An 18,103-nucleotide genomic window follows, 5' to 3' on the forward strand; every position below is an offset into this window, starting at 1 on the left:
TTAGCAGAATCAACGACAGCAAGCAGAGATCTAGAAAACCGTGACCAATTGATATAGAAAGTATATAGGAAAATTATTTGTCTCTCAATAGATGTCTGAAACTGGACAATCCCTTTAATTACTTTCTAAACTATGCTGTTATCAATGCGTTCCCAAGACCTATTATTAAGGAGACTCTCCAGTCAAAATAAAAATTTGACTATGAATGGCAACTGTACAGTCATGGAACACAGTGCACAGTACTATGGCCCCTTCATAAATGATTCTGCTGCCATTCACATTTCAGGCCCATTGATATATCACTCCCCTTTGTACATCTTCACTAAACTATCATCACAGTCTCAGACTACCTTATGCACATGGATTAACCCATGGCGGTCTTATTACACAGATTCTAGCTGCTGATGTCTTTGAGGATCAGATCTTCCACTTTAGCTGGAAACCATGTAACAAGAATTACAGGGTAATACACAACACAGCATCATCATTAGCAATGGTTCACATGAGGAGGAGAAGTTTTGTGCCCAAATCAACATGCAGAGTAGTCTGATACTATAGTAGCCATTTTGTGAAGATGAAAATGGAGGAGCATAAAGCAGAGTCAGTGATATTGCTTATGAGATGGACATCATACATATATAGTCAAATATTCTATTTTGACTGGAGGGTAATTTTAATAAATCCAAAGCTAGGGCTACATGGTGATTATGGCCACAACGTAACATAGGGATGCCCTGCGACTCCTTCAGTGAATAGAGATGTATTGTGACCCCTACTGTGCCATGACCACAACTTCTAGTTGCAAAGAAATGGGCTCCATTCACTAACATTAGTAAAGAAGCCACAAGGTGACCTGGCAAAAGGAGTCGTGGCCAAAATTGTGCAGCCCTAGGCTAATCTGTTACATGTATACAAACCTAAAAAAGAAAAAAAAAATGGTAAGGGGTCTTAGGGTAAGTTCACACTGAGTTTTTTGGTCATGGTTTGGAGGCAGATTTCTGCCAAAACCCTGACCAAAAAACTCCGTGTGAACTTACCCTTACATTGTTCACCTCTAATTGGAAAGTGTCAATCACGGCCCCTTTCCTGCTCCTGCCTGAAACATCACACCTGCTAGCACAAAGTCTAATCAAAACTAACAGCACTGATTGCTCAGTAATGGTGGGAGCTAGAGAAAAATTTTCCAATCAACGTCTATTAAATAATGCTAAGAACAGAAATTCGTGGAGGTGATGAGAGGTCCTCTATAAACAAAAGTGCATGTAAAAGAGTCACAACTTAATTTGGACTAAAGTATCAAGACATCAAGTCCATACAAACACTAGAAGAATAAACAGCAGCTCAGCAAATCATCATTTCATCTACAACCATCACTGAGCACCACTCACTTATGACAGAAAACATTGCCTGTCTGAATAACAAAGAGCTCCTGAAATAGAGCTTGATAGCGACCATTTAATTTGGTTCAGCATTTTATCCAAGAGGCCCAGAGGGATTCAGAGTCAGCTATACACAAAGAGACACTAAGATTAACTATAATTAACCCATGTTCACCCAGAAGGAACAGCTCAGGATTGTAAGAAATCATTACACAGGTACACAAAAGTGTCACTCAGGGACATGCATGGCTGGAGCTTATTAAGGTAATAAACACCATCTTGCCAATAACTTAATCAATTCTTATTGGTTGCTTTGCCCTATTGCTGCGGAATGATATGTGGATAATTTATATGATGTCCTTGCAATGGTTAATTATTGAGATATGCTGCTCTCAAGCTTAGCTTGCACCTCTCCTGTCATGTAGGTGTGAATGCATACTGTGAAAAATCACTTGTTTATACACTGGTATTTGCATAATGGTATAATATATGCTGGGGAGCTGCTCAGTAGAAGATGTACAATAAATCATATATATAGTAATCCACTTATTGCTAATATAGAATAACATGCAGTTGTTTTCATACATAGCATAAACAATATGAACCATGCTATAGAGCGCATTAGACTCCTTCATATGGATAGGTCATTACAAATGAATAGCTCTTGTACTTGTTCCAATGTTTGGAAATGCCAAGTATAGTTAGTCACCAACAAGCTTTGTCTGATATACAGTATATTAAATATTGAACCCCTAGATGTAAACAGGCTGGCAACAGGAATGTGTAAAAGAGCATTTCTATGCAAAAACTATACAAGTACATGAAGGCAGTAAACATCCATATATAAGTATATAGGGCAACATGATGTTTGCAATTAGCACTGTGGTGGTGTGACCAGGGTAATATCTGCATTGGTACCTGCTGTGCTTTATATACTGAAGGTTAATGATCTTCTATGGAGTTGTGCATGTGGGTACATACATTCTACGTACAGCTGTGTATATGATGATGGATATATTTATGGTTTTTAATGTGTTTTCATTCCAATTCATTATAACTTGTAGGAAGCTTTCACATCCCACACTTCTAACAACCAGAGCAGAATACATACATAGCATCCATACAGATAGCTGTATTTGGTCAGAGAAACACCTTCCATGTGATGGCTTCATTTTCCATGCTGACCACAAATCCTCTGATCTTAACTCACGGCATCCTAGTGATTTATGATGCTGTAGGTTCCCAAATTCTACTTTCCTGTTCTGAAATAATGCTTTGAGTACATGACAGTAGATCCATAGAAGTATGGCGGACTCACAGTATCACAAGTCACTACAATGCTGAGTTCAGCTCGGATGGAGTCACTGGAAATGTGGCCATCACTTGGACCATGTTACTTGGATTGTATGTGTCAATAACTTAAATGAAGGGGACTACTTTAGCCTGACTTTCTGCTCGGCACATAGAATACCATTTTCTACTTATGGGGAACACATTAATCTTCAGAATGGTACAAAAATGGATTATATAGTATTCGCAAATGTATTATTTTACAGCAACATTAAAAATTTTGGAAGCTATGAAATATTGGTTTATTTATAAACCAGCCAGGAAGTGATGTATTATACAATCTATCATGTCCACCTTTTTGATAAATGGTAGATCATGCATGATTTTCACATTGTATGACACATGACATGAATCTCCCTTAATGACAAAAAATGGAACCAAAGTGTAGATACATCTATATCTTACTGTAAAGGAAGCATATATTATCTAAAAAATATACCTTACTTTTAGAATATCTCACTCAATGGGCAGGGGTGTTAGAAACTACATTACCTACATCTCACCTACTGGCCCATCATCAGGCAAACCTTTTGTACAACAGACATGTGTCTACTGATCCAATGATAAAATCCAGGTTTTCTTCTACAGATTTTCACTTCCACAGACGGAAATGTTTTTTTTTCTAGGGAAAAATCAGACCCTTTCTTCTAATCCTGAGCACATGATTTAAAGGGATTTTCATAAACTTATTCCCTGTTCACAGGGTAGGAAATAATCTGATTGCTAAGGGGCCCGATCACTGGTATGCTCAGAGATCAGAAGAATGGGGTTCTGCTAATGCCCCTGAGTGCACCATGTGAATGGGTCAATGACCAACATGGATGGCCACCCCTCACTCAACATTCACTTCTATAAGACCCTTCCCTCATAGATTGTAAGCCCTCGCGGGCAGGGCCCTCTACCCCACTGTGCCAGTCAGTCATTGTTAGTATTATATCTACCTGTATATTCTGTGTACTATATGTAACCCCCAAATGTAAAGCACCATGGAATTAATGGTGCTATATAAATAAATAAATAATAATAATAATACTCAAAGAAGTGAATGAGGTAGTTGCCATCTATGTTCACCACTCATATGGAGCACTCAGCGACACTTGCAGACCCCAATTCTTATGACCACTGGGTATCACCATGGTTGTACCCCCAGTGACCAGACACTTATCCTATATCTTGTAAATAGGGGATAAATCTCTTTAATGAGGAAAATCCCTTTAATAAATATCCATCCAGCAACAACCACTCTGAACCTTTAAGATCAAGGGATGTATGATAAAGACCCAAAACACAGGAATATACTATAGTAGCAAATATGTATAGCCACATTCACATGTTTCTTATGTATTGCAGATACGGGGGAAAAGCAACTGATTGTTTGGGATACAACTGCTGGGATCTCAGAAATGTCAAAACATACCCCCTGTGGATACAGGAAGAGTTAGTGGGAAAACCTCTAAGATTATCCAGTGTTCTTGGAAGTTATCAGCACTGGACAGCTCCTTATTATTCAGTACAACCAGTGGCTTGCTATGGAATTCTGTCATTTATTCTCTGTATTCATGGCCCCTTACTCAGAAATGATGAAAATTATTCTGTATAGTCAGAGATGTAAATTCTCAAGTCACTTAAGGATATAATGAATATGATAATTTTCAGTCCAGGATTACAGAGACAAGCCAAGCCAGCAGACAGATCATTACAGAAGGCTTTCACTTGTGGAGCAGCAGTCAGGAATACTTACCCACATATAGAACCCCTTCCTTGGTCTTTTCTGCAGCTTCTGCTACCCCTTGCTTGGTTTTCTCAGCAGCAGCCACCACCCCTTCTTTTGCTTTGGACAAGCCTTTCATAAGCACATCCATTCTGATCTGTTGCAGTCTGCAGAGAGGAGGGAGAGGAGGCAGCAGCTTAGTAGTGTGTAAGCACAGGAAGCAGAATGATAGCAGAAGCCCCTGCAGCTCACTCTGACCTGCTTTTCAAATAGGAAGCTACCCCTACTCACATCAGATTAGTACATTCCTTCTTCTGATAGAACAGGAGGGACAATGAGTCAGGAGAATGTATGCTACATACCTTATTCTAGATGTGTAAATGTGCACATCTAATATAGATATATGTCTATGTTTCCTATATATATATATATATATATATATATATATATATATATATATATATGTTGATAGACATATATGTGTGTGTGTATAGATGTATAATATATATATATATATATATATTATATATATATATATATATATATATTTGTTTGTGTGTGTATATACCTATTCATATTATTAAATATAAATCATTAAATATAAAAGACATCCATAACATATAATGCAATATAAGAGAAATCGACAGCATGTATTAAATAGGAATATTCACAATGATCTGTGTATTTGAGCATCTGTTGAGATCTTTGTTAGAGATACTAAAATATGCACATACATAAAAATGCAAATACACACATACACTGACTGGGTATATCTGCAAGGTGTATGCACATGGTATATTTTAACAATACACTGAACAGGTGTATTTTTGTATAATTATACAAGCCACATTATTCTACGAGATTGGCCTCATGTCCTTGAAACCTGGGATTTTTTTCCACCGCAAAATAAAGGAGGAAGGGTACGAGGGGGAGGTGCTGCAATCCCAGCATTACCCTGTACACAAGCATTGCAGTTTTCATGAGCAAAACATGGAGATGTGATATAAGAAAAAGAAAACACTAAATATACTATGGTGGGAAGGATGTAAAAGCAGGCTACGGTTTGGCCATCTTGCGATTACTGAAGAGACAACAGATGATGACAGACCAGAAATTGCCCTGAGGACACCTTAGTTCCACCCTCACTAAGCATCAGGAAATTTCATCTGTTACACAGACTTACACATAATGAGAACATATTAGATCCTGGGTCTCCTTATATCATTAAGCGTAAAAAGAGACATTAGTAGAAGGACCAGGAATTGTCTCCCCAGGCTTAATGCAGATGAGAACAGCCAATGCTTTTTCGTCCATGACAGATACAACTCCCCCCACTCCCTCATGTCCTAGGGGCCCTGCAAACAGGTTTAGTTGGGCAACAATGCAATTAACCATAAGAAGGAAATTCTAAATACAAACACTGACCTTCTCAGACCCAATCTTATCGCAGGTGCTGTCGCTTTTCTGGAACAGACTGTCTGCAAGTGTGAAAAAAGGCAGAGGAAAATGTCAGACAGATGGAGCAGCTGCGATGAAGCTCCTTATAAACGTAGCTCTGCCAGCCCCTCACCCTCCCTTACCTGGGGTTCAGAGGTGAATTGGTTTCAGTTCTTTCTCTATGTGACGATGAAGCAGAGGAGGGATCAGATGTAGATATCTCAGGGGGTCCCTCAGCAGGCAGTGTCAGTGCTACAGAGCCATGGGATGCTACTCTATCAGCTGTACACCCGCCTCTGTCTCCTAGATAAAGCTACGCTTCAGAGTGCTCAGTGCTTGTGTGAGTGCCGTCTACCCCCTTGTGGTAGGAGATCCTATGAGCAACCAAGAACAGATACCAGAAGCAGGAGCCCACAGTCAATAACTCCCCCCTCTTCGCTGCTAAAAGACAGTAGAACCTAGTCTTACATTACCAACCCCCCACATACCCATAAAATTACTTATGTAAAATGCAGAACCCTCCCACAGCTCTCATCTCTGACCTTTTCTCCTTCATGCAAGGATGCTCTATAACTTCCCTCTTCCCATCAGACATGATGAGGTCAGATACACGTCAGCCACTACCATGAACCCATAGCTAGGTCACTGCAGAGCCATTTTTCAATTCTTCCATTACAGGAGCCAATGGCTTTTTGCAATGTATATTATGATGTATCCTTTTATAAAAGAGCATGTCTGAAAATAATTGCCTGCCTCACTGACGTCGGGAACAAGCATGTATAAATCTGTGTGTACATATTGTGTATATGTTTATAAGATAGGCATATATTAAAATGTAAATTGTAAATTATATAATTATATAATTGTTACAGATAACCGTTATCATTATTATTATTATTATTATTATTTATTTATATAGCACCATTAATTCCATGGTGCTTTACATTTGGGGGTTACATACAATACACAGAATATACAGGTAGATACAATGCTAACAATGACCGACTGGCACAGTGGGGTAGAGGGCCCCGCGAGGGCTTACAATCTATTGACTATATTATTATATTCAGAATTATTGTTTCATTCTATAATTATTATATTATAATATATATATATATATATACACTCACTGGCCACTTTATTAGGTACACCTGTCCAACTGCTCGTTAACACTTAATTTCTAATCAGCCAATCACATGGCGGCAACTCAGTGCATTTAGGCATGTAGACATGGTCAAGACAATCTCCTGCAGTTCAAACCGAGCATCAGTATGGGGAAGAAAGGTGATTTGAGTGCCTTTGAACGTGGCATGGTTGTTGGTGCCAGAAGGGCTGGTCTGAGTATTTCAGAAACTGCTGATCTACTGGGATTTTCACGCACAACCATCTCTAGGGTTTACAGAGAATGGTCCGAAAAAGAAAAAACATCCAGTGAGCGGCAGTTCTGTGGGCGGAAATGCGTTGTTGATGCCAGAGGAGAATGGCCAGACTGGTTTGAGCTGATAAAAAGGCAACAGTGACTCAAATAGCCACCCGTTACAACCAAGGTAGCCAGAAGAGCATCTCTGAACGCACAGTACGTCGAACTTTGAGGCAGATGGGCTACAGCAGCAGAAGACCACACCGGGTGCCACTCCTTTCAGCTAAGAACAGGAAACTGAGGCTACAATTTGCACAAGCTCATCGAAATTGGACAATTGAAGATTGGAAAAACGTTGCCTGGTCTGATGAGTCTCGATTTCTGCTGCGACATTCGGATGGTAGGGTCAGAATTTGGCATCAACAACATGAAAGCATGGATCCATCCTGCCTTGTATCAACGGTTCAGGCTGGTGGTGGTGGTGTCATGGTGTGGGGAATATTTTCTTGGCACTCTTTGGGCCCCTTGGTACCAATTGAGCATCGTTGCAACGCCAAAGCCTACCTGAGTATTGTTGCTGACCATGTCCATCCCTTTATGACCACAATGTACCCAACATCTGATGGTTACTTTCAGCAGGATAATGCACCATGTCATAAAGCTGGAATCATCTCAGACTGGTTTCTTGAACATGACAATGAGTTCACTGTACTCCAATGGCCTCCACAGTCACCAGATCTCAATCCAATAGAGCATCTTTGGGATGTTGTGGAACGGGAGATTCGCATCATGGATGTGCAGCCGACAAATCTGCGGCAACTGTGTGATGCCATCATGTCAATATGGACCAAAATCTCTGAGGAATGCTTCCAGCACCTTGTTGAATCTATGCCACGAAGAATTGAGGCAGTTCTGAAGGCAAAAGGGGGTCCAACCCGTTACTAGCATGGTGTACCTAATAAAGTGGCCGGTGAGTGTATATATTCTATAAATAACAGAATAAAATAATTAATGATATTGATGAGTAGAGCATGGCATGAGCATGTTTCTGACACAATATAGGTGGCGTTACCATTATGGTATTGAAAACCTATCATACTATTTCTGCAAATCACCCTGACATTGTGCTCCATGATAAAAAAAAAAAGAAAAACACTGAACAGAACATAGAGCTGAAAGAAGTTGAGAAATTCATGCAAGTACAAAGAGCTTGAGATTGGAATGGAACGCAGAATGTGGAGGACCAAAGCCAGAATTGTGTATGTACAGGTCTGAGGTCTACTCACCACCAAAAAAGGATCTGAAGAAATCTGGTCATCAATAATGACCAAGAAATGCAGAAGATCACAATTATGGGCACCGCTCAGGTCCTCAGAGATGTATTGGAATAAGACCTACGTTCCTGGTCCGGATGTGGTCTGTCTACAAGCACACCAGCCGAAAGATGAGATATAATAATAATTGGAGATGAGCGAGTATATTCGATCGAATACCTCCCCTGCATAGTTTTTGGTTTAAAACGAAGTGCCAGGGAAGGCGGGAGAGGAATCGAATATTTACCACGTGCTATTTGACCAAGTACACCAATAACTATACAAAGGGAGGTATTCGATTGAGTACTACTATTCGATCGAATACTACTTGCTCATCCCTAATAATAATCATAATTGGTCTGGTTGCAAACAGATAAGGCTTAAATCAAAAGAGGCCAATATTATAGTTTTTTATGGTTTAGACAATATGAGCACATAATAAGCAGTGGGTGAGCAGATATACTGGAATATTGAGCGGTTATATGCCTGTGAAAGTTGTATCAGGACATATCAGAACTGTATATCTGACAATAGATATAACATTTGAAGATCCACTTGAAGCATTTCCTTCATACTAGTGATTATAGTTCCTCTTAGGCTAGGGGCATTGGAGTTGGTTAGAAAGACGAACATAAGGTGCAGATTCATTCCCTTTAAAAACAAAACAAAAGTATTCCGGACAGTACAAGGGGTTTTCTTTGTGATGTAGGTGTCTATGCTTTTCAATATAAATAAAGCAATCCAATGTTATACAAAAGGAAAAATTCTTATTGTATACTGTACATTGAATATTGACCCTAACTGTGGTATAAAGGGGTATTCACATCTTAGTCTTTCATGGTTGAGATTTGAATAACCGGAGGTGACTAAGATTACAGAGACAGCCATGAGGGCAGTTCTATGCTGTTTCCATAATGTCCATAGAAGTTTAGATGAATTAAAGGGGTTGTGCCATTATGGTCGCTTATCCCCTATCCCGAGTGTACTGGGCCTACGTCTACATGGAATCCAACAAAACCCCTTTGTGTATTTAATGTAAACAGCTGGCAAGCACTTCTTATGATAAAAATGCCCACTACTCACATTTAGTGGTCCACCTGGATGGCTTGTCCACTTTATTCTTCCATATATCACATCTAATTTGACTTAAAGGGCAGTACCTACTGATAACATAACCTATCCATCTTACCATTTCTATATCACCTACAGTTTGTATGAAGTAAGCGATATCCATGCCAGACCATTAACCCATACAGCATTTCATTATATTGCAATATTCCTATGGATAGGTGATGACTGGTAATAGTAGATTTTATTTTAATATACTCGACTTCCTCTGAAGTTCTGCTGGTTTATACACAGATACATTGTGCAGCTTATAAGCAACTGCATATCTAATATTACTTATTTTCTGAAGAGATGCCTATTGTAGAAACCCCACTGCCTGCTGCGTCTAGAGATTCTGTCCTTGTTTTTGTGAGTGTTTGGTTAATGGAATCTGCCGTATCTATAGATGAAACAGGATGCTTCCACTGGAACCAGCATATTCCCTGATGCCTGCTATGGTCCAGGGGTTTTCTTTTAGCCCCTCCCAAAGTAGGCTTTATTAATATAAGCACATGGCTGTAGGGGGAAGGTCGACATGCCTGGCCAGTCCAGATATTAGATCTCCTTCTACTATGTATTGTAATTACACTATATTCCAATTGTTGTAAGACCATATGTAGTGAATATGTGATAAATCATCTGCAGTGCTAGGCTGTCTCTATGGAATGAATATAGCACAGAGCTTATATTCACAAATATTAACATTGATGCAATATTATAATAATTACTTACAGAGAATAGTACAATACCTAACAGCGTTGGGGGATGGGATGGTTATTGTTACGAAGATGTGGTTAGCGCTGCTATTTAGTACATGTCTAGAATCCTACAGGGGAAGGTGGCTGTCATTGTAAAGGGGGCATTAGATTAGATTTGTTATATGGTTGCTTCTGTAGCTAGTATACATGTAAGGCCACTGAGTGGTAAATATGTGCGAGGTGTAAAACGTACCCTATTAGATGGGACTTATATTTACTTATAAGGCATCCATTTATTCTGCAGGGATTGTCAGGAATAATGTCGTAGGGACCCAGTCAGTATGTGCTAACATGTTCCTATGTTTGTAGTTCCTGAAAAGCAGTTACCCAGTATTCTGGGGCCTATAGACAGACAATATATACTTCACTAGTCTGTACAATTAGAGAAACTAACATTAATTAACCTCTCCGCTACCCTAGACCACCAGGGAATTCTAAAATGAGTCTATGTTTCCATGATTTTCTGTTATGTGGTATTTTCATGTAAATTCTTTTTCATTTCTACATTAAGTCTGGGTTCACATGGGGATTTTTTGGACCGGGTTTTGACACAGAGGCTGCCTCCGAATCCAGTCCAAAAAAACAGCTAGCCGATGCACCGGTTTCCAGTCCGTGGAATTCTGCTCTGTAGATTAGGCCCAAATGAATGGGCCTAGTCAGAAGGGAGGTGTCGTGCCGTGGACGCTGTGTGGAAGCATGTCGCTTCTTTTTACCGCTAGCAGAAAAAATAAGTGAACAGCTCCTATTGAAATCAATGGCAGGCGTTTTTATGGACCGGATTTTGAGGCAGATTCCGTGTCAAAATCCGGACCAAAAATCCCCATGTGAACCCAGCCTAAATAATCCCATAAATGATTCTAAAGTGTTAGTGCTTAAAGGGGTTGTCCAATTCAGACTACTGACTACTGACAGACACCTCAGACACTGGTTTATAAACCCTGAGAATAAAAATATGTCAAAACCCAAGAGACCCTAAATCTGACATTATGACAAAATCAGGACACCTTCATTCATATAAGATGGTTGCCATATCCGATGGCAACCTAAGAGTTTGGCTGACGTTAATCTAATTTGTATGGCCACCTATAGTTCTGATAGACTTACAAGTCCTTGAGACTTTTACAAGTGCTTGGTATAATCCGATGTAAATATAAACAAATACCACTCTAGTTGTATATTAGTGGTGTTAAATCACAACCGTTATATCAAACAAAAGAATTTTGTGACCTGCTAAAAACGTTAAGCTTTATTTAGGGTACGTAACCCTCTATTCAAATAGTGATAACCGAACAGGGCAGCGGTGCGGCGTCACTAGACGGTGGTCGCCTGCTTGCCCTAAAGATTAGGGAGAGGATAATACCTGCAAATGAGATATCCCACCACAGATACCCCTGATGAACCTTAATACAGAGGCGAAATGCGTAGGGTTAAAATAGGGTTAAAATAGGAGGAAACAGGACCTAGGTGGATAATGCAGAGACTCCCAATGTTAGATAGGAGTATATAGGTACACTTGACCGACCCTATCAGAATGGCATGGACTCAATAGACGGATTGTGTAGACAGGACACTAAACATTGGCGGAGGGGCTATAAGATGATCGTGTGGGATGGAGTGTAGTAAACAAGTCCTCGTCCCCACGATATATTTTGTATAAGGTCCCGCATGTACAGCGGTGTCTATGAAATCTTTGATCTATGCTGCTGTGGATAGGTTTGACTGATACTGCGGACGCCTCAATAGCAGCGCAGTATACACATTTTGGCAGTAAGGTATTGGGGAAACGTGTAGAGGGAGGCAACACTAGTACCCCTTGTTTTTCCCAACAATCTGTGTATATTTATTTTTATTGAATAATGGCTATACAATATGAAATGAAGGTTGGAGGAGTGAACTAAATTGTATCCCTCTAAGGCGTCTTGTATAAAGCCAGACTTATTCTAACTTTTAGCGAAGCGCTATATATTTTTTATTATCACTATTTGAATAGAGGGTTACGTACCCTAAATAAAGTTTTTAGCAGGTTACAAAATTCTTTTGTTTGGTATAATCCGATGTAGAAAGCAATTCATCTGAGAGAGACAGTGAAGTAAAGGTTTCTGATAAGGGTCAGGCATGTCGCCAAACTAGATTCCATTAATGATAAACTCTAATTTAGATGATTGCTTTCCCTCGAAATGAGGAAGATCGCTTTATTGGCAGTGTGAAGATCAATTTCATTTTAAATAGTCCATCAACAGATATTTGATCCTCTCCTTGGAAGAATTTCATTAATAGGTTTTAGGCCAGATTCACATTTAGTGTTTTTGTAGCATTTTATATTTACCATTCTTTTTTTTTTTTTGTTTGTTAAAGCGCCTAGTACCCAGATATTAGCTGGAAATGTTCTAACTGAATGTAACGGCTCCAAGTAAGCCAAGGTGGTAGAAACTTAACCAGTTCTGGACTGTCCATAGATTATATACATCCATGTGGTCCACTCTTATGTACCTATACGTCCTTAAGGAAAGCAGCTGCACAAAATCAAGCCCAGAGACCCAGAACAAGTCTGCAGTTATGGACAGGAGGCTGTAGAACTAAATGTATCAGCCCCAGTTACAGTGGCAATCAGGCCCTCCCACCAGTGGCGTAACTAGGAATAGCGGGGCCCATGTGGTGAGCTTTTGACATGGGGCCCCCACCCGACCAACGCCGATGACCCCGACCACCCAACACCCCCTCCCCCAACATTCCTGTAGGCACTATTATGCCCCATAGTGGCCATGGGGTCCGTGCGGTATCATTGCTCACTACTTTTTAATGTGTTCGGGATTCCGTTCAGAGGGTCTCCAAGCGGACTCCCCGAATGGAATACCGAACACAGATGTGAATCAGGCCTTAGGTAAACTTGTGCACTCTTTCTTCTATTTTTTTGTATTTTAGTTTTTATGTATATATTCTACATTCAGACTATAAGGTATAGTCAGACTAAGGTTCCGTGGTTAAATTTCAGGTAGAAAATCTGCCGCATTTACAGTAGCAGCAAAGAGGATGAAATTTAACAAACCCTAAACATGTTTCTGCAAAAATAATATACACTAAAAAATTGACCTTTGGAGCACATTTTAAATCTGCAGCACGTAAACTTATGCTCCAAATGTTTACCACGTATTTGACCCTTTGAAATACATAGGATGAAACCTGCAGCAAATACAGAGCAATTACACAAAAATCTGCAACAAATAAAACATGATTTTGACCTAAAGATCAAAATTGTGTTTACCGAGATATTCTTTTCAGTAAAAAAAAAGAAAAAAGAAAAAAAAAGAAAAGCCACAGCACCCTATATAAGTAATAAGAATCCACTAGGATCTATGTCACAGTATACTATATCCTTAAGGTGAGTCTACCGCCTCTGCCAAGTATATTCAGCTGTCACCACTGCATTACTGAGCACATTACACTGATGACAATATACCTTTGCTATGTCTGTCACTTTTGTAAATTTGATGAAAATCAACTTTGAAGTCTTTTGCAAATAAGGCAGTTGGTGCACTGGGGGTGGGCCTTCAGCTCTGGGAGCAATGCTCTTGCTCTTCAAGTAGCATAGGTGATGTCATAACAGTAGGAAGATTAACTCAGGACTACATCAGGTTATGCAGACAGGAAATGGTAGCAGTTGTTTGGCAAGAGAAGTTTTCCCAGGGCTGAAGCTCCGCCCCTAGTGCACCAACTGACTCATTTGTATAAGACTTCAAAGTTATTTTTCTCCAAATCTAGGAAAGCAACATACAATAAATTAGCAAGATTGTTATATTGTTCAATTTATTATAGTGTTCATAAAAGTAATGTGCTCTATAACATGGTGGTTGCAGTACAATACACTTCGGGAGGTGTTAGACTCTTTAAAGATGAGGCTTCTCGTTGGAAAAATACAGATTTTTTTGTTGCAGATTTAGCTGCGATTTTTTAGCGTAAGACAAGAATAGCTACAAAAGGAATGGAAAATATATAGGAAGTTCTTAGACCTCTGCTTAATCCATTCCTGGTTTTGGCTAAAAAAAAACGTGGCAAAATCTGCAACAAGAGTTGCATTTCCGCAATGAGAAGCCTCAGCCCTAAACTGATTTTTCACACTGATGACCTATTCACAGTAATAGGAGCAGCACAGCAGCCATTTCCACGACATAGTGGTGGTTTTGGGAAATTGCAGCACTGCAATTCAGTTTGGGGTCAAAAAACCCATTTAAGTCACAGTATTTTACAGTCCCTGCATAGTGGATGGTATTCTAGCGAATCCCATCCACAAACTGCGGAAAATTACAAACAGCAGACACACTGCGATTTCTAAAAACATTGCATTTTGGAAATCACAGAATGGCAATTACACCTACGGAAATGCCGTTTTGGGTGCAAAAAGTCCACAGAGGTAACCTTTGCGGACTGTCTGTAAAAGCTCTGCGGATGATGCGTTGCTACCGCAGTTTTTCCTGAATTGCTTTTTTGCTGCAGCCAACTACATGGGGCTTTAGTCTCAGAGCCGAGGCCCCACATAGTGAAACTCAGCAAAAACCACTACAGAAAAGCATCACTTTCTTTCCACAGTGTTTTTCACAGAGTTTTCCTCTGCAGACTTTCTGCCCCTATTTATACCTATATGGAAAACGCCAATGTTTCTGTGGGTATAAGTGACATGCTGTAGCATTTCTGTTGAGGATTTTTTTTTCTGCAATGTGTGGATAGGATTAACCAGAATCCCATTCAGGTATTATCCTTGGATCAGGGAATACTAACTATATATACAATCCAAATGTGTACCCCCAAAAGAAAAAAAATGTATAAAACTTAACCTTTAATATATCTGATTAAAATGTTAATATCCACTTTTGGCCCCCTGGTATAAATGTTTTCTCCGGGTTCTAATACCATAAACCTTATTCAAGGTCATCATTCACTCTGTGATATGTTTGCATGAGCAGTATATCATATGGAGACTAGCAGGGGGTTAGGGTCATTTGAGTGCATAGTACTGTATATATCCACTCCCAATCCAATTGCAACACCTCAAAAAAAAGTTCCTGTTATCCTGAGCCATCCAAATTAACCCCTAAAAAAAACTCTCCTAGGTGGGTGTCACACTGATAGCTCAAGTGAATTATGTGCTAATTTCTATGTACTAGTTCAGACCAGTTTTAGCTCACCTGCCGATTCCCTTGCTCCACCCCAAACCAGAGTAAATTATAGTGCCTATTTCTAAATCACAGCAGGATACTGATATCTCCTACCTATAAAACTACATATCTGTGCCAGCTAGTCTGATATTTGTCATCTCAACGTGTTCCCTTATTGTTGATAATTCATCAGGGGACTACATTTGCAGAAAAATAAAAAAAGTCTGTGGTGATAACTGCACTTCCCAGGACCCTGATGGTGGGTCCTGGTATTCATAGAGGCCAACGCTGCCACTGAGCGGCTCCGTTTTCTTATAGAAGCACAACGGAGCTAAATTCCGCCCACCCCGATCCTCAACCAATCCAGTGGTGCCGGCGTCTGCATCATCCTTGACGTCAGCAAGTGGGAGTGTCGGGGGACAGAATAATCACTTGCGCAGCCTGAAAACACATCGGCATCCCTCTGAGATAGAGGTAACTTTCTTTACAATAATAAATGGCAGTTTTCTTGTTGTTACCTCACTTTATTGAAACCGGCATATATCTCCCAACACTGATGAGAGATGGTGTTTACACAATGTTACAGTTTGCTCATTTACCATTCTCAATATAAGTCCCATCCTGATTATGTTAACCCCTCACAGATCTTTAATTCACACTCATATTTATGCCGAGTCAGTTACATATATCATATGCACCGCTCAGGCATACCCACACCAGCGATGTTAATCCCGTATCTCCAGGGTTCCCGATGTAAGTACGACTACGCCTTAGATAACTGCACCATGTGTCTTCATCTTTATGGGTATATCACCCACCCAGACTGCACAGTGTTAATAAATTGACATCAGACACAACTGGTCCTAGGGTTTATATCAAGTCAACCACATACATAGCATGTGCCGCTCAGACATACCCACACCGATAATATTGATCCCATTATTCAGGGTACATGGTGTAGATAAAAATATGTCCTAAAAAGCTGCACGTGTGATATAAACCCTAGGTGTGAAAAAGTAAGTTCGGTGTGAATAGGACAGATGATTTTTTGACTTTCCTACAAACCTTCAGTCTCCCCTACTGCCAAGTGTAAAAATCATTCTTTTGTTGCCAGTGAATCTCATCATCATGTAAACGGAGCATGTGTTACCAATGAATACTGTTAGGAAGCAACTGCCCCTGGATATGTTGCCATAGACCAAAACTGTTGGTTAGGTGGTGGCGGTGGAGGAAGGCAAGGAGTGTAGTCCTGCACGGGTTCTCGGGGACGCTTGGGCAATCTACAGTCTCGGGCTAAATGGCTGGGTTTACCACAATTATAACACCTTCTGCATCCCTTTGCTTCAACACCTCGACCCTGATTAGTCATGATTTTAACAGGGAAAGCTTTCTTCTCCCTCTCATCAATTGCAAACCCCACCGCCTTTTTGTATAAATCATCAGGGTCAGCCTGTCTCCAATCGGGGGTAGCCGCACCTCCCATGAGGCGACCTGAAGCGACCGCTTCAGGCGGCGCTATGCCAGGGCCCCAGGGAGGGCGGCATTTTTGCTTACGTAAGCCAGTCCAGGACAAGCTCTCCTGGACTGGCTTAGCACTGAGCAGTGGATTGGGAAGGCCGCTGAAGCAGCACTGCTCCATAGGCCTCCCCTCAAGCTCAGGCAGAGAGCAGGTCCTCTCCGTGCCTGCTCTCTACCTGCGAACACTGCTAAGCCCCGCCCCCTTCAGACCACCACACCCCCTTCGCTTTGCCCCCTCCTCCCGGCAGGGGGGGGGGGCGGCTTTCTGTCGTTCACCTCGGGCGGCGAAAGGGGCAGGTTCACTCCTGGGTACACGCTTTGATCTTTTCTGCCAAAGAGGTCCCCAACCATTGCATAAAGGCCTCAGAGGCAATAGTGTGTCTCATTCCCTCAGAACATTCACCATATCCTAGGTCTATGGCTTTGGTACATGAACGACCATAGTAGGACTCAACAGATTCGTTCTTTTCTCTGTAGTCAGAGCAGTAGCTCGAGACTTAGTCTGGGCCTTTGTCCAGTCCGATAATTTTTCACAGAATCTGACCCGCTTGCTTCTATCTCAGAGTCCCGAGGGCGAGTGTTGAGGCCATAAGAGGCAGACATAGCAGCCAGCAACCCATCAGGACATTTGACCTCGACTATTATGTGTAGGTCGGTCCAGCAAGACTTAAAATTTCTTTGCATTATCTCAAGTTTTCTTTGGAATGCTGCGGGTTCTGTCTTGGGGTCGGGGAGCTGTTGACATATGGCCAACTGTTCACTAGGGGTCCAAGGGCGCCACTGAGTGGTGTGCTCATATGAAACCTTTTTTGTTTTCCCACCACTTGCTCCCTTACTCTCTTCCCCATCCTCTGCTCCCTCTTCTGGGGCTGTTGGTTCGGTCTGCCTAACTTGGGACCTGGTCAGAACCGGGTACATAGGTTTGACTGGTTTATCCTTAGAGTTTGAATGTGGCCGTGGGCCTCCACAAGCAGCACATGTTTCTCGCCAGTCTGGGTTTTGTTCCCCACAGTATGGGCA

At 40.8% G+C, this 18,103-nt stretch overlaps 1 protein-coding gene across 1 annotated transcript in view; it reads right to left on the reverse strand.

The window, feature by feature from the left end:
- The window catches only part of SNCB (synuclein beta), a 71,737-nt gene extending 65,445 nt beyond the window's left edge, over nucleotides 1-6,292 (reverse strand). Inside the window, exons 1-3 of the mRNA XM_075274644.1 lie at nucleotides 6,021-6,292; nucleotides 5,866-5,918; nucleotides 4,471-4,607 (exon numbers count right to left, since the gene is read on the reverse strand). Of these exons, the coding sequence (XP_075130745.1) occupies nucleotides 4,471-4,591 (121 nt within the window). The 5' untranslated portion in view covers nucleotides 4,592-4,607; nucleotides 5,866-5,918; nucleotides 6,021-6,292. The remainder of the gene's footprint in view (nucleotides 1-4,470; nucleotides 4,608-5,865; nucleotides 5,919-6,020) is intronic.
- Nucleotides 6,293-18,103: the final 11,811 nt, after the last annotated feature.

Source organism: Leptodactylus fuscus, chromosome 5 (assembly GCF_031893055.1).
Source record: "Leptodactylus fuscus isolate aLepFus1 chromosome 5, aLepFus1.hap2, whole genome shotgun sequence".
Classification (NCBI taxonomy): Eukaryota; Metazoa; Chordata; class Amphibia; order Anura; family Leptodactylidae; genus Leptodactylus; species Leptodactylus fuscus.